General features: G+C 41.2%; 2 protein-coding genes across 9 annotated transcripts in view; one reads left to right on the top strand and one right to left on the bottom strand.

The window, feature by feature from the left end:
* Window positions 1-10823, top strand: part of PAN3 (poly(A) specific ribonuclease subunit PAN3) — an 82146-nt gene extending 71323 nt beyond the window's left edge. For 3 of the 6 annotated variants that reach the window (XM_065830289.2, XM_065830300.2, XM_065830311.2), the window contains 4 exons: window positions 288-417; window positions 3950-4014; window positions 4728-4866; window positions 7873-10823. In XM_065830289.2, the coding sequence (XP_065686361.2) occupies window positions 288-417; window positions 3950-4014; window positions 4728-4866; window positions 7873-8013 (475 nt within the window). In that variant the 3' untranslated portion in view covers window positions 8014-10823. The other 3 variants (XR_011737537.1, XM_071804542.1, XM_071804537.1) reach the window with 3 other exon arrangements.
* A 2789-nt stretch (window positions 10824-13612) lies between these two features.
* Window positions 13613-21585, bottom strand: part of FLT1 (fms related receptor tyrosine kinase 1) — a 119372-nt gene continuing 111399 nt past the window's right edge. For all 3 annotated transcript variants that reach the window (XM_065830275.2, XM_071804556.1, XM_071804549.1), the window contains 3 exons: window positions 21440-21524; window positions 20814-20905; window positions 13613-15629 (listed from right to left, as the gene is read on the bottom strand). In XM_065830275.2, the coding sequence (XP_065686347.2) occupies window positions 15425-15629; window positions 20814-20905; window positions 21440-21524 (382 nt within the window). In that variant the 3' untranslated portion in view covers window positions 13613-15424. The remainder of the gene's footprint in view (window positions 15630-20813; window positions 20906-21439; window positions 21525-21585) is intronic.

The raw sequence follows: 21585 nt of genomic DNA on the forward strand, positions 1-21585 counted from the left end.
AATGAATCTTGGAGTCTTCTGTCTCTTTTGAGTATGTTCCTGCTGTTTGAGTGGGTGAACTATACATTTCCACGAAAATGCACTCCCATCTTATGTAAATAATTGACTGGGTGTATATAAGTTAACATGTTTTCTCTGTTAATATATATTTTAAGAAATGCTGTGATTGTCACTTTTGTGTATTAAATAGACATCAGGGTCCAACAGTTATAAAATCATAATAGGAAAAGCACTGGCATTTGCAGCATGTTTAAGTAATCTTTTGGGCTGTGGGGATATCTTGGCAGGTATTTGCTGACTGACCAAAACAGGCTTCGCAGCGTAAATGATATCATGCCTATGATTGGTGCACGATTCTACACTCAGTTGGATGCTGCTCAGATGCGAAATGATGTTATAGAGGAAGACCTTGCAAAGGTAAATAATTCAGTAATTCCTACCGGGAGTCCTATAGTCAGTGTTCCTACAGCGGTACCTTAAGAGGGACTGTTTTCTACTGTTTTCTTTTTGCTTTGGTTTTTTCCTGTTTTGTTTATCAGCCTAAGTAATCTGCCTGCAGACTTGAGAACTCTGAGCTTCAAGGTATTTTAAGTCCAAAAGCTCCAATAACCACAAGCTTTAGTATGTTTTCAACTGGGCTTTGACTGAAGTACCGTAGTCATGTCCAACCAGCGATGTTGAAAAATATGTTCTTTATAGAATGGTTAAAAAGTAGTATTCTGAGTAAATAACAATGTCACTGCATGCTAGATCATATAGTTTGTATTAGAGGTCATACAGCAAAAAGTGTTGCCTTTAAATTCTTGGAAATATTTGGGTTCCGGTATCCCTTCACTTACGTGTTTTCCTTTTGAAATGAATGCTAGGTGATGGAGGTCAAGGCTACCATCCTCAGTTTCCCTGAAGTGTGCCCCTCCTGCTGTGGGGGTCTGGTTAGAGTGTCAAGTTCAGTCAAGGTATCAAGTGCTAGCTACAAAGGAAATATGTATTTTGTCCCATGTTAATGTGTATTTATTCAACAGGAAAAGGGTGTCTGCTGTTCAGAAGCCACTGACCACACGATTTTCTAACAAGACAGATATGTTACAGAAAGCTTCCATGTTGCTGCCTATATGTGTAAGATAGGATATTATGTTTTTAAGGAATTAATCAAGTCCTGGACTCCTTTCGTTTACATGCCCCCATCGTCTATTTTTATTTTAAAAGGCAGTAGACTGATGGTTTGGATTCTTGTGAACTGATTCTCTTAACTTATCCACCATTGGCTTGTATGATAACTCTTTTCCCTCCTTAATGAAAGATCTTGAAATCTCTCAGAAGTAAAGAGCTGTGGAAGAGCAAGTCCATTTCTACTTTGGATGCAAAGGTGTAGATAATGGGTGCTTACTACTTCTGTCACATTCAGCCGCTACTCCTGCTCTGAAGACTTTTAAGATCATTTCATGTTAAGGTGGCTCAGTGTGACTGCACAAATTTCAGCAGGTGGATCTTTTCCTATAACAAAGATGGAAATTTTCCTGTAATCAGCATTAAACACTCCACATTTTCAGTCAGATGTTTACAGCAGTTGCTTGTCACTGGCAGATGAGCAGAGCCACTAGAAATCCAAGTTGTTGCATAGCCCCTAGTTTGGCAATAGCTGTTTACCTGGCAGTGATAAATAGCAGCTGCTGTCATACTAACTTGTTGGTACTACTACATCCTCTGTAACATCAGAGCTATCCCTTAAGTCTTGCCTGGTACCTTCTTTTCATTATTGCCTCAAAGCAGATGCTTAGGGGGTGCTTAGTACAAGACTAGCATGTATTATATTTTTTTCCTCATATTCAAGCACACAGTTATCTGCACCTTAAGGATTCTGAAGCTGGAAGTGGTTTGTATGTAGTTAACTTTTTCTTGTAGCCATGAATATGTTGTTACTTTCATAACCCTCACATTTCACACAACAGTGACCCCTTTATTCTGTCACTTTCCTTCCTCACCTTAATATTCTCATCATCTGCATGTCACACCATTCAAGCATGCAAACCCTGAGTGTTTCAAGTCCTCTAATCCCCTCTGTAGAAGAGCTCCCTGCCTTACGGGCTGCCAAGCCTGCAGAGAGAACACCTGGAGAGTTAGTACCACTGTTGCTCAGCTCTGTCACCATTGACTGGGAATCTGTAAGGCATACAGATGTGGGTTTGGCATTTGTGTATTTGGCCGTATTCCAAAATATTATTTGCAGGTTGTATAGACCTTTGCTAACTGGACAAGGTAAGTCTTCCCTGTCAGTCTGTAAGTGTAGCTAGAATTAGTTTATGTGCACTTACAGCCCAGAAAGCCAATCATACCCAGGGCTGCATCAAAAGGAGTGTGGCCAGCAAGTTGAGGGAGGTGATTCTGCCCCTCTGGTGAGACCCCACCTGGAGTCTTGCATCCAACTCTGGAGCCCTCAGTACAGGAAACACATGGACCTGTTGCAGAGGGGCCAGAGGAGCCACAGAAATTATCAGAGGGCTGGAACAGCTCTCCTATGAGGACAGGCTGAGAGAGTTGGGGTTGTTCAGCCTAGAGAAGAGAAGACTCTGGGGAGACAGTGTGGCCTTTTTGTACTTAAAAGGGGCCTCTGAGAGATGGGGACAGACATTTTAGCAGGGCCTGTTGCGATAGGACAAGGGGTAATGGTTTTAAACTAAAGGAGGGGAGATTTGGGCTAGACATGAGGAAGAATTTTTTTTACAGTGAGGGTGGTGAAACACTGGCCCAGGTTGCCCAGAGAAGTGGTGGATGCCCCGTCCCTGGAGACATTCCAGGCCAGGCTGGACAGGGCTCTGAGCAACCTGATCTAGTTGAAGATGTCCCTGCTTGTGGCAAAGGTGTTGGACTAAATAAGCTTTGAAGATCCCTTCCAACCCAAACTATTCTATGATTCTATGAGTTGCAGTACAAGCTGTTCTGCTGTGTGTTTTTTAGACTGGTAATAGAAGTCTTGCAACCCATAGGTTGTCTGAGGTCAAGCTGTTATCACCAGGACCTACTTTACTTACTGAGCTGTGCACACTAATCTACTCCAGACTGAATTCATTTGAAATCAATATGATTGTTCATGGAATGAGATGCAGCTTAGCACGAGTAATGTTGGAGAATATGAATAATATCAGGAGAGAATCTTTTCCCTACCAACTTTGTACAGCTTGTACTTAAACAAGAGATTAATCCACAGTCTAATGTAAGCTAGGATCTAACTCTTTTTACTGTGTCCTAAGTGATGAGAAAATAAGGTATGAAATCAATTTTTTAATTGCATGTATTCTAAGCGTGTGTAATTCTAATTTTCTGTGTTTTGTGTGAGCTTATTCTCATTGCTTTATGTCTGTCATTGATGGACTCAGAATTTATGCTAAGACTTAAATTTTAGCTTTTTTTGGAAAAGTTTGTTTCAAAATTACATTTGAAATCAATTGTGATTTGAATGTTGGCCTGTTACTGTTGCTAAATATTTACTAATAATGGCTTACAAAGCATTTCTGAAAAATTTGGTCGATTTTGTTTCTTCTTATCTTCAGCTGAAATAAGGTATTATACTATATACCTCTACAGGTGTTGATAGCTGTGTGTAAATATATTACCATATTCTTCTAGTTTAACTTATTTTATCATACCTGTAGGTATAGGCTGGCAAGAGACTAGACTTATGTTTCCACAAAGAAATAGATTGCCTGATCTGGTTCCTGCTGGGGCAGCAAGATGTTGTTAACTGTTAAATTTCCACATTATAATTTGAATGTGAAGTGCTAAAATGAGCATTGGGCTACTGATATCTTTCTGAAAAAACTACCCTCTTCTTGGAGTAAATAAATCATTATAATTAATAGTGCTTCATTGGCATTACTACTGTAGATCTTTTGCAAATAAGTATCTTAATTTTGTATTTCAGAAGTTTAATAACCTCTTCCTTGTTTTCTAGGAGGTGCAAAATGGAAGGTTGTTTAGGCTTCTAGCGAAATTGGGAACAATCAATGAGAGACCAGAGTAAGAAATTCTTGTTTTCATGTTGTAGAGGATGTAAAACCCAGTTTGCAATGCAAAGTTTATTCTCTCATAAATTTAAGCTAAATAATTTCCCTATGTTTGCTCTTGAAGAAGTGAGTATTTAAGAAGCCTTCAGGAATTAAGATAAGCCACTTTGACCAGAATTTTTAATAAAGGAGAAGACTGCAAATAGATATGACAAAGTTGCTTCATTTTTTTTTGTTAGAGTTTCTCTTAGCAGTCTCTCGTGAGTGACAGTAGTTTTTGAGGACATCCAGAGTTTGCTTTAACTGTAGCAAACCATGTAAATATTGGTTTTAACCTAGATTTTTTTTTTTTTTTTAATGAACTACTACATAGAAATGAAGTGTTCATGATCTGTTTTCCATCCTATTGAATAGACTTGGAGCTGTGTTTGCAATGCTGGTTTCTACCATTTATATGTTAAACTTGTTGAAGGGGACTTGCTTCTGCTACTTTTCTGTGGGCCTCTGTTAAGCATCAGCCTCAGGTACTTCAGCAGCTGAGAAATTCTGGATATGTTATCTTCTGTTTGTGGCAGAGGGGAGACTGCCGTTTAATTGCAAATTGTAACAGGTAGCTTAGCAGAGCAGTGAGATTGCTCAGTTTACATTGAAGAGTCATGTATATCTGTGGATTTTGATTTTTATTAACTTTCTGAGCTTTAATGTGAACCTTTTGTCTTACACCAGGTTTCAGAAGGACCCAACGTGGTCAGAAACTGGAGACAGGTATTTACTAAAGCTCTTTCGAGATCACCTTTTCCATCAGGTGACAGAAGCGGGTACTCCTTGGATTGACCTCAGTCACATTATCTCATGTCTTAACAAGGTACACTGTACTTGGGTTAGCTTCTAAAAATTTGTTTGGGTTAACTTTCTTTAAAATAATATTCCACTTCAAAGCAAGTTAGTGTTGGCAAGTTAATTCTGTTGATTTAACTGGTTATTTTCCCTCTGTTTTGGATGAAAACAATGTATTCACTTAGCTAATATTCAAACACTTATGGATATTTTAAATAAACTTAGTATATTAGTATTAAAACTTAGAGTTCAGTAATATAGCATGAGATACAATAACTTTTCATGCTAGAATGCATTGAATACTGTGGATAAGCAATGCTGGTCCCTTTATGCTACTCTGGTCTTTCAACACAGCATAAAGGATCCATAAAACCCCTTTAAATGGGGGAGGTTATCACAGAGGATGATCATAAGGCAAGAGGATCCATTCTTAAACTCTGCTGAATGGAGTAGGAGACAGGAGGGAAACTGCAATAGAAATTTGTGCAAAATCCTTACCATCTAGAACAGTGCTAGAAAATTTCTGTGACTTAACGTTGAATCCACTTCCGATAACTTCCTTAGCATCTCCAGCCCTTTGTTTTCCAAGGCTAATTTAACACAGCTATTTGCGGTTTTCTAAGAGCTGCACCATTAGCAAAATTTTAGCTGAGTGCTTCCTTGATGAATAGTGGGAGATGTGAGAGAGACCACAAGATCTTCAGTAGTTGTACAACTTGTCTTGCTTCATAAATAAAAAAAGTACTTGGTGATTTTTTTTTTATTATTAACAGATCAGCTTTCAACTTATTTTATGTCATTTTGCCAAAATTAATTCATAGGAGACTAAGCTGCTATTTCTTGTTTGTTTTTTTTTTTTTTTTTTTAAGCTGCTTGGTCATTCCACTCACTATTCCACTCACTCTGTAGAGAATGGTGATGCAGACACTGACAGTATACAGTTTCAGTGGCTAGTATTTTCTTTCTAGGATTAGGATAGCCAACTTTCTCTTTCAGAAGAAAATGAATATATTCAGATCCTTTGACATGTAACAACTGACTTAACTACAGTTATATCTTCTTCTATTTAGTTGGGGCTTTTGACCTCCTGTTAGACCGCTACTGTGCATTTCTTTAACCTCCTTTTTATCTTTCTGGTTGGTGTCTGTAATCACTTTAAAAAGGACATTAAAGGGATTGAGGCTAAATCAAAAAGAAAGCATGTTGATATTCAAATAGGCAGTGAAATGCCATCATGATTTGAAAGCAGTGACCCGTACAGTACTGTAGCAAGAGGGGACAGTCCTGAATTCGTAGGTCAGGTAAGAGATGGTGTCAAAGAATGCCTTGTTCTATAAATGTTCATGGCTTACGTTTTTAAACAGAGGCTCTTCTCTTCTGTGGTTGTGGGCTCAGCACACACGAAAAAATGTAAAGTTTATGGAGTTTACTTTGGAAATACACTCCAAAAAATACTTGTGAAACTGCTGTGTGCGCTAATAGAAGTGGTTATTTGGGCTTTCCTGCTACCTTTCAAAATCATTCATTTGAATGAAAATTACTCTATTTAAAAAAAAAAACCAAACAACTTTTTTCCAGTGTGATGTTTTGGGGATCTTTTCAGCTAAGATATTGATTTATGCCTTTACAGGAGGAGAGAAAGCCATAAATATTCATGTTTTTAGGTAGCTGTGTGGTTTTCTTAATACAGATCTTCCATATCCTACATTAATTAATTCACTGATTTCTTGTATGATGCTAATGAAAATAGTAGACAATATTTCACAAACACCCTGATCATGATAGTATTTTGTAATGGATGTTGGAAGAGACTGGTGGGTTCATTCTGCTTTACAAGAATTAAAAGCTAATTGGCTTGCTGTTGTCCTTCTGAAGTGATTGACAAAGGAACTTTAAATTTAGCAGGTTCCAGCTTTTAAGGTTATGTTGAGAAGCTGATTTTAAAAGACAAATACAAGAAATTTTTGACTTGCTGTGTTGCTCCAGACAGCAACTAATGGAACCTCTTAGTGACAAATTTAATTTCTTCTGCTACTCTGTACAGCATTATAATACATTTAATCCTACTGGGGTTGTATTTCCAAAGTTTGTCTCAATGATGTCATATCCCACTTTTTTCTTCTCCACCTTCTGTATTGGAACTAAAACAGAGTCATTATAAGGGAGTCTGACAATTCTCTATTGATGAACATTTATTGGAAACAGGAGAACATAAGATGTAGTGTTGGGACTTCAGGACGTATAGTAGGATATTCCTCTGTTCCAAATTAGTATTTAGAGTGCATAGTGTAACATACAGGTTTTTAATATTGAATTTGAGAAGTCAGAACAAAACAGGAAAAAATGTGGACCAGACTTTAACCCCAAGTTATCTGTTTGTTAATGGATAATAAATAGGTAATCTTCTGGGGTGTGTTGTTACTGTGATGTTTTGGGGTTTTTGTTGTTGTGGGTGGGGATTTTTTTGTTTTATTTGGGGGGTTTTATTTTGAGTAAGGGATGAAATGTACCATATAGCTTACAAACTAGTTTGTTTCCAGTACTGCCAAAAATGTGAGGTTTGGATTTCTACTGGTTTTCAGAGTACCTTGGGCTTTCGGAGTACCTTGGGCTGGTCCATCCATTATTTCATTTTACAGTGGGCAAGTAATTTACCTACATGGAGGCTTGTGGATTACAAAATGTAATGTCAAAAGTGGTTTTGTTCATCAGGAGCTATATAGAAATTTTGCTAGGCTTTCTAGACAGAGGAAGGTAGCATTGAAGGATTATTAGCTTTATGTAAAGGGAAGAAACAATGGTAACCTAGTCCAAAGGTCTGGAATGTCCATCAGGTTAAGACCAAAATGTCTCGATTTTTTGGCAAGCACATTGTTGTGGTGCAGTTTGGATCCTTCCTTTCTGTGGCGTTAGCAGATTTGAACTGCACCACAACAATGTGCTTGCCAAAAAATTGATTGCTTTTGTTATTGGGGAAATGTTTTGCCATTTCTTTCACACTTCTTTTATTTTATCTTTTGCATTCTTGTTACAGTTAGATGCTGGTGTGCCAGAAAAAATAAGCCTCATTTCCAGAGATGAGAAGAGTGTACTTGTGGTAACTTACAGCGATTTAAAACGCTGCTTTGAAAATACTTTTCAAGAACTGATTGCAGCCGCAAATGGTCAGTTGTAGTATTTGCTGAAAGCATGCAGGACATTGCTGAGGAACTTAACCAATAGCAAATTGCACTACAGCTGAATTGTTGTTGTCATCTCATTTCACATTTGGGAAACAAACAGGAGATGAGCAAAGCTGCTTGCACTTCAGTCAGGTACACTGTTACTTGAAGGGAAGAATGTTTCACTTATCCTAGAGCTAAGGCTGCCATTGGAGGCTTTATCTGTGAAGAATTTATTTTAGATTAAGGAACACATCAGGTGCATGATGTTCCTGCTTTTATTTTTTCCACTTGTATATGCACTAATTTTAATTTTTTTAAGACTTTTCTGATCTCTGAAGTTTTGCCACATTGTATACTTAAGGGAAACTCTTTGCAAGGACATTTCTGGGATACATTTTTGTCACTGAGGATATAGCAAAATTTATTCATTTTTTATATTATTTGCACCCAGAATAGCATAAAGGACCAGGTAAATAATTTAATAGAAATTGTGTTCTATCAATGACCGTTGAGTTTGTAACCTTTGTAAAAGCGTGTTGTATGCAAGCTCTGTATGCCACCCACTGTTAGCTCAAAGAAATGTGAGAAGACAAAACTTTTTAAAACCAGTCAAGTGAAGTATTGGTGAATTGACAAAGAAGGAAAGAAAGTCCCCCGTCATTTGATTTAAAGTTTGTCTAAGCAAAGTGACAAAAATAACATAATGGGAAACACCTATAATTTAAGGAGCATATCAAACTTGCTCTAAACACAACCAGCGCCTTTTAAAAACTGTTTGTACGTTTTCCTGCTAGTCAGAAGCATTTACATTTATGCAATTTTTTTAATAGATTTTTTTTTAAAGAAATTGTTTAAATGCCTGAAGTTTCAGGAGTGTATTACTTTAGGTTATTTACAGTATAATTTTTGTATAAAGTTCTGTTCTTTGAACCACAGCTTTATTATGGTACGCTACACTGGATACAGATACAAAGACACTGTTAAAAGAAGATTAACTAAACACAGCAGTTGTCTGGCATCAAGAGCTTTTCAAGTTTTACAGCCTGAATCTGGAGGGATAATGATCTGCTGTGCCTTTGCAGTCACTGCTTAGCCCAAAGTAATATTACTTTTGATAATACTCAACACATGAATATTCCTGAAGTAATTCAGTCTCAAAAGTCTGGAATTTCCTCCTCAGTTACCTTTCTAATATTTGGACATGCAGTTGCCTCCAAACCTGAGTATTCATGGGATTTCTAGTTAAACACCTACACTTTGATACTGAAGACTGCCAAATATGTAGGAATTTCCTTTCTTAAAGCAGTAGTGAAGACTGTATCTACCCTTTCCCAGCACTGAATGTTTTAATAGCACTGGGTGCTCACCATGAAGAAAATGTGGAAACTCAAAAGGTCAGGACAGACTCTAAGCACTTGCAACTGATGTTACTGACATCAATTTTAATAATTCTCAATATTTGTAGTTTTCAGAGAAGTTTTTAATATTTCTCTGTCCACTTTTATAAGCTTTAAAATGATTCTCTGCCTTGAGACTTGCATCAAGAAAAAAGCAACTCTCTTCACATCGAAAGCTTTGAAGACTAGGGACGCGCTTTACACATTTTAGAAAATGTGGTTAAATCCACATTAGGTAGCATCAGTTGTTGAGTTTAAAAATCGATTATTGTCACATTTGATCGAATGAATTTTAAAAGGAACATAATGTTTAATATTCAAACGATAACAGTTGCCACAATGTTCTTTTTAATATAAAAGGAACAGGAACTTTGGAAAGTGAACATGCAAAACAGTCTTTTATCATTAGCTCATGTATTTGAGGAAGAGCAGCTGTCTTTTATATGTTTTTTGACAAATCATATTGTAATTCTTTTGTACAAAAAAGAAGTACTTGTATTCTAGAAGAAATATGAAATGCTTAATTTATAAGCGGGCTGAGGTTTTTCCAGTATTGTTTTCTTTGAAAATGAAAGGGGATCATCTGTTCAGTTGTGGGGTTTGGGAACCTTTGAGAATTTAATTTGTGGACCAATATTTTGTGGAAGTGTAGGCAGGGGTAAAATAGGGCTTGAATTCTCATCCTTTTTAGACCAGCAAACCACCCTCTGCAAGACATGTCTAAATTGCAAACTTGTCTGTATTTGCATAATGTCAGTTTGCTTCAGCCCCTAGAAACCTCAGGACTTGGTTTAAAAATAAAAAGGTAGACAGCTAATAAGTTTTCATACGTATGTCAGCCAGAAAATATTTGGTGTCAGGTAAATACATAAAAAAAGAAAAGTTGAGCTTTGTTTTTTATTTATTTCATTTGGTCCGTATTTGGGAATGATTTGAACAGTCTGAAGCTCAGCTTAGGTGTTTTTTTGGGGAGAGCCCTTTCTACCCCATTTTAATTCCATTTAGAAGGTTGTCCTAAAGTTGTAGTTTGATCCATTCATAGGAAGAACTGTGTGTCTGTATTTGAAAAGAAGAGCCACCAGGATGTGCCCTCCCAGATGGGAAATTTAATTCTGACCTTCCTAGTTTTTACAACTAAAAGCACAGAAGGGACAACCTTTGAAATCATCTGATGTTAGTAATTTTAATTTTTGTACCTGTTTTAAATTCTGTTGCTGTATTTACTATATTGTAAATATTTTGTTGAGGGTACCTATGTATTTTTGATTTCCCTTGTTTCAGTAATTCAGGTGTCAACTGCTTCCCCTAAAAAGCACCAGTATGTTAAGTTCTAATGTCATGATCCCAATGTGTTACTCATCTTTAATCCTGTTTTCATTCTTCATGTGTACAGCAGTATTTTTAATAAAGAATACCAGAAATAACATGGCCTTATTTTGACAATGTGAAGTTCTGAAGTTGGATACAGGGCTTTTCAGCTTTGCTGGAATTGTGTTTCTTTCTGTCGTATTTCTGTCTGCAAGGCAGAGTTTAAACAATCATGAGTCACAAAGTGCGTTTCATGCTTGCCACTTACAATATATCAGATATCCAAAATCAGATAGATATTCTTGACTAGAGTCCTACAAGTACGCTTTTCCCTAACTCTCGAGTCCCATCTACTTCTGTTCGATCAGGTCTGCTTTGCTAGACAAGCCCTAATTTTGAAAACCCTGTTTAAGTACCCTTACTTTGTTTGAGCTTTTTGCCCAATAAAAAAGTACCTAAATTTCTCTGAGAATTTGCATGTGCAGTCATGACAGCTTCCTTCCCTAGAATTATTTTTGTGTTGTTAACCAACAAAGGGGAGATGGTTTACTGGTGGGGTAAAAATCTTCTATACCCATCCAATCCTGACCACGCTTATGTAATGTGAGATTTTGTGCAATATCTGTGAAACTGTCAATACTCACTGTGTACATTTAAAGTGAAGTCATTATCCCTTAAATTGCAGTGGTTTAGAAATGTTATTATGTAAGCTGCAATGATTGATGCACTTATCTAGTCTCCAGTTTCCTTTTTAGCAATGTGCAGCAACAGCTACAGAACCCCTGTGACACTAGGTGATCCCATTACCTTCTGTCTCCCCAGGGAAAGTTTCATCTCTGCTGCCTTCCAGCACTTGTGTGTAGTTTACCACAGTGCGGCTTGGAGGTCCCCTGCATTAAGAAAATGCTGTATAGCAGAGAGCACTCAACTGAAGGTCTCTGGAGGCAGCATGCCCAGCTTCTGATGGATGGGGTGGAATCTGGAGATTCTCTAGAGAAAGCATCTGTCAGGCCTAAGCTGCTAACTCATGTCACAGTTGGTTCAAAACAGGCTTTGCTCATAGAATCATAGAATGCCCTGAGTTTGAAGGAACCCACAAGGCTCATGGAGTCCAACTCCTGTCCCTGCAGAGGACACCATGTGTCTGAGGGTGTTGGACACTGTCAGGCTTGCAGCTGTGACACCTCCCTGGGGAGCCTGTTCCAGTGCTCCACCACCCTCTGGGGGAAGAACCTTTTCCTAATGTCCAACCTAAACCTCCCTGGCACATATTTCCTGCCATTGGTCACCAGAGAGAAGCATTCAGCGCCTGCCCCTCTTCCTCCTCCCCTTGTGAGGAAGCTGTAGACCATGGTGTGGTCTCCCCTCAGTCTCCTCCAGGCTGCACAAGCCAGTGATTTGTTTGAACAAGCAGAGTGGTGTTGAGGACACTTTAACCCTGTTTGCTGTCCTTTTATCTGTACCAGACCTTCGCTGCTCATGGCTTGGATGGGGTAAAGAACTGGTTGGATGGCTGGGCCCAAGGAGTTGTGGTGAACAGAGTCAAGTCCAGTTGGTGGCTCATTGTGAGTGATGTTCCTCAGGGCTCAATATTGGGGCCATTTTCTGTTTAATCTTTTTATCAATGATCCGAATGCGGGGACTGAGTGCAGCCACAGTAAATTTGCAAGTGACACCAGGTTGGGTGGGAGTGTTGATCTGCTGAAGGGTAGGAAGGCCATACAGAGGGATCTGGACTGGCTGTGTTGTTGGGCTGAGGCTGTGTGAGATTCAACGAGGCCAAGCGCTGGGTCCTACAGCTGAGTCACAACAACCCCAGGCAGTGCTACAGGCTTGGGTAAGAGTGGGTGGAAAGCTGCCTGGCAGAAAAGGACCTGGGGGTTGTTGGTTGACAGTGGCCGAACATGAGCCAGCAGCAAGCCCAGGTGGTCAAAAAGGGCAACAGCATCCTCGCTTGTATCAGCAATAGTGTGGCCAGCAGGACCATGGAAGTGATTGTGCTGCTGTACTCAGCACTGGTGAGGTCCAACCTCGAATCCTGTGTTCAGTTTTGGGCCCCTCACTACAAGAAAGACACTGAGGTACTAGGTGGAGTGCAGAGGAGGCAATGAAGCTGGTGAGGGAGGGGCCTGGAGCACAAGTCTGATGAGCAGCTGACGGAACTGGGTCTGTTTAACCTGGAGAAAAGGAGGCTGAGGGAGACCTTATCACTGTCTACAGCTATTTGGGAGGAGATTGTAGTGAGGTGGATGTTGGTTTCTTTTTCCAAGTAACAAGTGATAGAACAAGAGGGAATGGCCTCAAGTTGCACCAGGGGAGGTTTAGATTGGATATTTGGAAAAACTTCTTCAGGGAAAGGGTTGCCAGATGTTGGAACAGGCTGCCCAGGGAACGTTGGAGGTGTTTAAAAGACACATAGATGAGATTCTTAAGGATGTGGTTTAGTGGTGGACTCAGCAGCATTAGGTTAATGGCTGGGTGTGGTGGATGAAAGGTCTTTTCCAACCGAAACAATTCTATGATCTTAACTGCAGAAGTAACTGGGCATGGGGGACAGTTGAATGGATATTTGTCAATGGGCTGCTCTGACTTCCCGCAGCCTGAAACCCTGCCTGTCCCAGAGGCAGAGTTGAATTTTTGCTTTTAGACAGCAATAAACATTTCTTTGATATGCTGAATCTAGAGGATGTCACTCACACAGGGAGCAGTACAAGTGTCTCTCACCATACCTGCTTTGCTGTGTGCAAAATGTGCCTTCTGTGCAATTACTCCATATTCTCCGTTGCTCACAAAACTGGCCCATGGGATGGATTGTTTGCCAGGCGTTGGTGCTGCCCAATGCTGAATCGCCTGCTGCAGCAGTCTCTTATATTGGATTATTAATTCATTTGGCAGAACTCTGTGGGTTCTTTCAAAAGCAACCTTTATTATATGAACTTAGCGGTCAAATACATTATATGAAGACAGAAAATGCAAGACAAAATAGGAGTTATCCACATCCAAAGAAATTTAGGGGGTTGATATAAAAGTAATCTATGTAGTCCAGTTTTCTTAAATATTTATGCACAAAAAGCATATTTATATATTTACACTGTGCAAATATTTCCTTTGAGATGCATCATCCCATAACTATCTTTGCTCAATTGGAGATAACAGTTCTTTAAATTTCCTTTTGTTTTGATCAAGATCAAATATACTTTATCAGCAAGAGACAGTGCAATAAATACTGAAAACTGATGGTCTCTTGGCCAGGAAGATCTAGAATTGATACATAGCTTATAAGTATGGTACGTATTTTTTGTACTTGAATGTCCAAGAACATTTTTGTTTGTAAATACACAAAAGGTCATTTGCCTTCAAGTCTGTTAGTGGATTAAAGTCACAGCTCTTAAGCTGAGTTTTAAGAGGTCAGAACCATATTATATGTAGCATTTGAGTTAATATATATTTATAGTGGACCAAAAGGAGCTGATACTGGGCAGTGGGTTTTGATTTTGAAGACAACAGCGCTACTGTGTTAAATGGCCAACTCTCATTTTTATATTGCATTCAAAAGTGAAAGGGGATGGTGCATCCTTATGCTTCTCAAACAAACATTCATACCCTTTCATTAATACAAAAGTGTGTTGCAAATGAATGATACATTTTTATTCCTGTACATATATACTGATAACTAACCTGGAAAATTGACTGTCTTCATAGAAAAGCTGCCCTAACTTTCAAAGGAGATTGTCTTGTCATTTCTAACTAATCTCTTAAAACTCTCTAGTGATCGATTCATTAAAGTATATGCAGCTTAGTAGCCATACTGTCTTTTCAGACAGATTCCCATAAATAAAATACAATCAGTGCGGTGTTAGAAGGTCCACGAGGTTTTGTGGACAGAGCTTGGCTTTAACATATCTAGCTCGTGGTTTGGTTCCAGTGTCTGTGTTGGCATACTGACAAAGTGCAAGACTTCAAGAACATTTACGTATTTAATCAGGCTTGTCCAAGCCAAACTGATCTGTATTCCCTGTTGTTGCAGCCCTGGCTCTGATCTTAGTTCTCCTCTGTCCTTGCCAATTGTGTTTTGCAACACACATTTGAAATTCTTGCCTCACAAGACACCTTACCGTGCTTGCCATCCAGAGCAGTAAGAGCCATGTAATGCCCCATCCCCAGCTAACTAATCCTGCTTCCTTGGGATGTCAGCCTTCCCTCAAGGTTCTCAAAGTAGAATTCTCACTAAAAGCTGTAGAGCATGGTCTGTTTCTAGTTTCCCTCTTCTTGAAGAATCCTGTGTTTTCCAACACTACACAGGCCCCACTAGTAGGGTTCCCAAAGGCTCCCAGCTGCCTCTCTGAACAAGAACACCGGGGCTGAGCAGAGGCTGGGTGACCACGGTATGAAATACCATCCTACCACCAGGGACCAAACAGCAACCATGTTTTCTCCGCAATGATAACCATCCAGGTTTTCAGAAGCACTGGGCGATTTTGGTGGCAGCTGTTGGTGTTCAACATTGGGAAAGTCAAGACCTAAGCATTAGTATTTTGCTATATTTTGTATATGCTTGTTGCAGTCTGTAGAAAAGCAGATAATTGAGATTAAGCCAATGATATCTTTCTCAATTTTAGGATAATTAAAATTATTTGGGTTAAAGTTTTTAAACTGACAGTGTTTCAGAAGAACCTTTTTGGATTAAACACATGTTTAAATCTTGGCCTAGAAGTGCTTAGATGGGCGGCTGAGAATAAAGCACCACGGAGTTGTAGTCTGGAGGGGGTGAATGACACTCTTTCATTTTCTCCAGCACCATGTTACCATATGTATATCTTTGCTTGGAGTCACTGAGCTGATCACAACTGAAACTGCAGAAGCTTCTTGGCTTGGTTATTCCAGAAAGCACCGACTCCTTGCTCCTGCTGACACCTTTCACGCTGTAACAGAGTAGTGTCACTGTTAGCATATTTAATGTGTACGGGCATTTGTTTTAATGACTTGAGCAAAGCCACATCACAAGAAGCAGCATTGTTTATTCTCAGTTGATGGGAACGGCATTGATGCAGATGGGATTGCTCAATGGGAGAGCGGAACGGAGGACTGAAAGCTCTCCTGTGTCTCTCTTGAAGCCCTTTCTGAACAGAGATGCTGTGAGTGAACATCTCTGTTAAAGTGCTGCTGTTGTTTTTAAGTGTCTTGGTGCTTACAGGGGATATTTGATCACTCAGCCTAAGCTCTATTGCTCATTTGTGGCCTGTGCTAGGGAGTGAAACTTCATGGCAGGGCAAAGCAGTGTGGAGTATCTGTGCTGATGCTGGGCTGGGGATGCCCATAGGGTCCCCACACTTGAATGTTCTTTCTAAGGGAACTGGGGTTTTTTAGCAGGAGGAGTGAAATAATGAAAGATCTCAAGCCTCTGGGCAAAAGCAGAAAGCTATAACTGTACGTGTTCCCAAAGCCTAATGCTGGGATGACTTTTTAAAATAAATGCCTGATGTTTTTGAAGAAGGACACAAGGTCTGCGTATCTCCTCTCTTTGGCTTCTCTCAGCCGCAGACATGAACTGGTTTGAATTAGAGTTTTCCTGTCCCACAAAGGACCGGTTATTTTGTAGACTGGCCCTTTACAAGAGGGGTTTAATGTCTTCTGAGCTAAGCCACTGTTTAAGACACTGATCACCTTGCAGCACTTTCTCACCTGTATTCAGAGAGCATAGTGCTTAAAAAGGCTTTTTCAATAATGAAGAAATTTGAGACAAAGAGAATTTTCACACCGTTGAACTTAGATGCCAAAGTTCTTTCTGTAGACGAAGGACAAGACAGAATAATTTCCATCATGATTATACATGAAATCCTAATGTAAACCTATGTTGGACTGTGATGCCTAAAATTAGATTCTCTCCTTTGTATTTTTACAAGTTCATGGACACTCTGCTCCTCTGGGTTTATAAGGTCAGGAACATTGGCAGTCCTAGTCCTGAATTCCAGAAGAGACAGTCAGAACATCTGTTGAGGCTTTTGGAGCCCAGGGGTTTGCTTTTCGTTTTAATTTGCACTGCTACGTTTTCAAGTGAAGCACAGAACTGGTAGCACAGAGCCTTTCCTGATTAAGAAATTGAGAAGTAACAGTTTCTCTTCGATTTCACAGTTTCTTGAATCTTTAACTCATGAGCCTGTGTGCTTTTTAAGGAGTGTGGTCCCTGTTTCCTGTCCTGCTCTAGGAAATTGGAGGGTCCTCCCAAGAAGACCACCTCATTACATTTGTTTGTAGATGGATGGAATTCATGAGGAGGAGCCCTCATGATGAAGATTGCAGATGCATCCCATATTTTTATATTGCATCTGTTGGCAGATGGGCAAGTAATTGCCTTAGGATGAATCCTGCAACTATATGACAAGGTTAGTCACAGACTGAATGGGTCTGTGACTAACACAGAATTTTTGTGAAGGGTTTAAAGAGAAACACTTCTGTGATTTACATTGTGAGTCCTGGGGAGCAGTGGGCTGGCAAAAGTGTAGTGTGCATGTGAAGTTATGAGACTTAAAATCATCATGCTTTGATCCTTTCATTCGTCATCAGGCTTTTGCATCCTGAGAATTTTCTTGTGAGCTAGATTTGGCTTCTACTTCGATTAATAAAACTATAACAGCAGAGCTGCATCTATTAATTTTACCCTGAGTGCAGTGCTGTACCTGGGCATACCCTCCCATAGAGAGCTTTGAGGGAGCCCCTGGGGTTCTGGAATCCATAGTCAGGCTTTGTTTTGAGACCGAGCTTACAGTCTGTAAAGGCTTCTCTAGCTGTGGACTATCTCATTTGCACTCTAGAAATATAAATGAGCAGCTGTCGTGTTGGTTTTTAATTGGGATCATTTGTTGGAGGAAATGGCTGCTGCTTTCCTGACAGACTGAAGAACAGAGGGAGGTTAGAGATTGGCTGTGGCTCTTGAGATGCTTGTTCCAGCACACAAGCGGTGGAGTTCGCAGCTGTTTTTCTGGCTTAGCAATTTGCTTTGACTCAGGGGTTTGCTCCAGCCCGAAGATTTTGGCTTACTTGGGTTGGGCTTTTTCACCAATCCTGAAAAGCTAGAAGAGAGTTCAGTTGGGATCCTTTCCACTTGCAAAGGAGCAGAGCTCAGAAGGTGGTCCTTTCTCTGCCTCCAGACCTTTCTATTGGGATCTTGTCACCTGAGGCCTTACATTAGGGAGGACTTACCTCTGTGCTGTTCAGAGTATGACTTATTTTCATCTCAATGGCAATAGCAAGTCCGAGACATGTAGCAGCCACTTCTGTTTTTACACTCCGGGCCACCACCTGGGCCTCAGGGGCTCACCAGGGTTTGGGCTGATGCTTGTTTCCTATAGCAAAACCGAGGGTGAGCTTTGTATGTTGGTGCCTTTCCCACCACAGCAGCGGGCGCCTGAGGGGAGGGGACTCTGCTGGCTCAGTGGGGTGCCCCTGCACTCTCAGGTAACCTGGCTCCTTCCTCTGGGATTGATCAAGCTGAGTAAGGACCAGTGCATGTACTGGCACCCTCCTGGAGTCAACTGATGAGTTTCCTCTGAAACAAACCCTGGGTGCACTTTTGGGGACAGGCAGGATGCACCAGGTTTGGGTCCTTCCACCCCATGCCACCAAGCCTGAATCCTCTAATGCTGCGCTCCAGGGCACACACACCCCCTTGTGCTGCTCTGAGAGCATCACCCCACTGTGTGGGCTTGCACACGATTTCACATGCTTTGAATTGAGAAAAAAAAACAACATGCTGAGCGCAGTTGTTCTCTTCTGGGCAGCAGCGAAATGCGGGGTCCCAGGGAAAGGCAGGGCTCGGTGTGACCCTGCAGTGAGCACAGCCAGCCTGCCCCAGCCTGCTGGCGAGTGGGGAGAGGACAGCGCGTGGCTCTGCAGTACCCTCAGCGCAGGACCTGCAAGTCCTGCATCTTTTCTGCATCTGTGTCCTGAACTGCGGTGTTGAGGTTTACAGCATGAAGGTAAGTGCTGCGGAAGCAGTGAGGTGTTATAGTGAAGGTGATCTAAGTATAAGCTGCTGCTCAGAGGAAGATGACCCCTGCCTCGGCCTAGTGATGGCACCAGCTGTACTGATGGTGAGCTGCTGCTGCTCACTCAGGAGCTATTCTGGGGCTGTTCTTCTGATAATCCAGCGACCTGAACCACCTCTCTGCAAGGCAAGCCAAGCAGAAATGTCAGCACAAGAGAGGGGGTAGGACTGCAGAGCAGAATGCTTGAGACGAAAGGGAAGAAGCAGGACTACGCATCTGGTTAGATCAGCTTCCATGTGTCAAACCCCTCCAGGATCCGCCTTGTTCAGTGTTCCGTGCAACATTCAGGGGTATTTATTTACTGTTAGCCTGAGTAAAGGATGCTTAGCTAAGAAGCTATCACTTTTAGGAATGTGTGTAGACTAAGGGTCATTGCATGCGTTCACATGCATGAGTGCTTTTTGGCATCGTGCTACAGTACTGCTAGTTTAGCTTACAGGCCAGATGACCTTGTATGTTCTCAGCCAACTGCTCTGTTTCTATGAGGATTTATGTTCTAGCAGCCACTGTTGAGTTCAGTATTTTTCCCCCATCCAAGCATTCCTTTTCCTTTTGCAGCTGAAAATGCTCCTTAAAGCAGTTCCGGAGGGATGCTTGGGGCACACTCCACATATTCTGTGCCATGCAAAGAAAAAGGCATTTCATACATTTCATTTGGGGAGGTTGCCATGTTGTCTCTGCAGCTGACAGCAGCCTTCAGAAATGTCACATTTACACAAATTAAAAATGGGTTAAACCACTTCTAGGAAACATTGCATCCTTTGAAACCCTGTAATATCCACACACATTCCAAGCTCTGTAAGACCTGGGTCCTCAAAAGAGAGTGTGAAAAATTGCCTCAATAACATCAAAATACCATAAAATTGCCCACAAGCCTCTTCTCTGAACAGTCGAGACAGGAGAAAGGGTTTTCCAGCACTTGTTTGGAGTGGTTTGTATCACCCCAGCTTTGCCACGCGTGAGCAGTGCTCCATTGCAGACTCCCGCCAGCAGCACGTTTGCCCGGCACACTGTGTATTTTGGCTGTGTGAGCGTGCATGCTCTCATACACGTATTTCTGAGCTTTTGACTAACGCCCTCTTAGTCACCGGAATTTTTCTTGAAGCGAGACCTCTTTGCCTTGACTGCACATTTCAGCCAGCTCCAATTGTTCATGAAGACAATACTACACCTCCCAGCCTGCCCAGCTGCAAGTTGCTGACAAGTTCGGCTCAGGCAGGATGGCGGGATGGCCTTGACCTCTTGCCAGCACAAGATGAACGTTGGGTTGGGCCTGGGCAGTCCCTGGGCTGGCTGAGAGCAGTGAGCCAAAACCAGCCACAGACACCGCCAGCTTCGCAGCGTCTGGGAACTGAGACACCGCCGCCATTGAGAAAATAAACATTTCCCATTTACAGAGAGTTTGTGTCAGTGCAATGCATTTCTTAGGGCAGCCCTAGTTCCTTGCTTGGGCAGCTGTCAGGAATTAGGTGGAGGAAGGTGGCCAGTATATTAAAGTGCTTAAAGGCAGGAAGAGAAGCGAAGCTCTCACATCCATCTATTGTAAAGTTGCCACTTTAGCATCCTGAGCCCATGGGTGTTAAATGGGCCGTGCTTAGCTGAGTCATGGAAAAGAAGGGCAAAAACAAGCACGGGGAGCCTTGTCCCAGCTGCAGTGCCCTTGGGGACTTGCAGAAATGACTACAAATCCTTCATAGCCACATGTTCCTCCTCCCCCTTGCCAAGGGCTTGTTTCCTACAGTTACCTACCTCTGCCCCAGCTTAGTCCCTTCTGGCACTCAGTGTGCAGTTGAGGCTCAGGTTGATCGGTAGCATGCTAGTAAATCATATTGGTGATACGCATCAAAAGGGCTGAGGGTTATTCGTTTGCTCAAAGGCACATGGAGGGTGAGGTGTGGGAGCTGATTGCTGACTCAGCTGAGCAGGACACGCTTCAGCAAGTGTTTGCAGGGACCAAGGAGACCTCAGCCACTTTCACTAGGCATGATTTAGCACAAGGACCTTGAATACTCCTTTGCCATCTAAAACGTGAAGGAGAAGAAGGAAACATAAAATACAAACCCAAAAAGTGTCCGTTTCTGCTTGCTGCCTGTCCAGGTGAAGCGTTTCAGTTCTTCTGGAGCCAGCACCATCCCACTGTCTGCTTGGTAATCCTTGAAGAAAAAAGAGAGACATAAGTCTATTAGGCATTAACTGTAGAAAGTTAGTTTTAAAATGGGCTCAATTACTCTTCGGTCAACTTTTCAGCATTGTTTTTGTTGTTTACGCTCAGGGAGCTCCATCTGACTGATAACAGGACTTGTTCCTGCCAGGAACCTCTGATGGAAATGTGTCCCACAATTCTCATTTGTGCACTAGTATTCTGACAAAAACACAAATTTAAGGGATTTTAAGTGGCTCTTCCACAGTGGTGGGACTCAGATGGAACCCCAGCAGCCGTACCTATCAGATCTGCTGGCACTGGCCACTTCTTATCAGGGAAGGAGTGTTTGCGTAGTCAGCAAGGATCTACTGTCCCCAGTTTGTAGGACATGGGATAACAGCATCCTGCAAGCACAGCTAATTTTGCACCTTGTATCAGGAGAGCTGACAAATCAGTAAAACCCTTTCTTGATTCTCCTTGTATAAGTCTGTCACACAAATAAAAAGAGATGAATGGTGTACTATTTGGCTCAAGAGTCACTTACATTAAATACACGTGTTTCCTTGATGGGAAGCTCTTCAAATGTCTTTATGCGCTGGGGTGGTTTTATTTTGAAAGTGTTTATATATCTGTTCAACAAAAAAAAAAGCAGGACAATTTTTGATGAGAGTGTGGAGTACGTAAGCAGGA

The sequence above is a fragment of the Patagioenas fasciata genome, chromosome 1, assembly GCF_037038585.1.
Source record: "Patagioenas fasciata isolate bPatFas1 chromosome 1, bPatFas1.hap1, whole genome shotgun sequence".
NCBI classification, from domain to species: Eukaryota; Metazoa; Chordata; class Aves; order Columbiformes; family Columbidae; genus Patagioenas; species Patagioenas fasciata.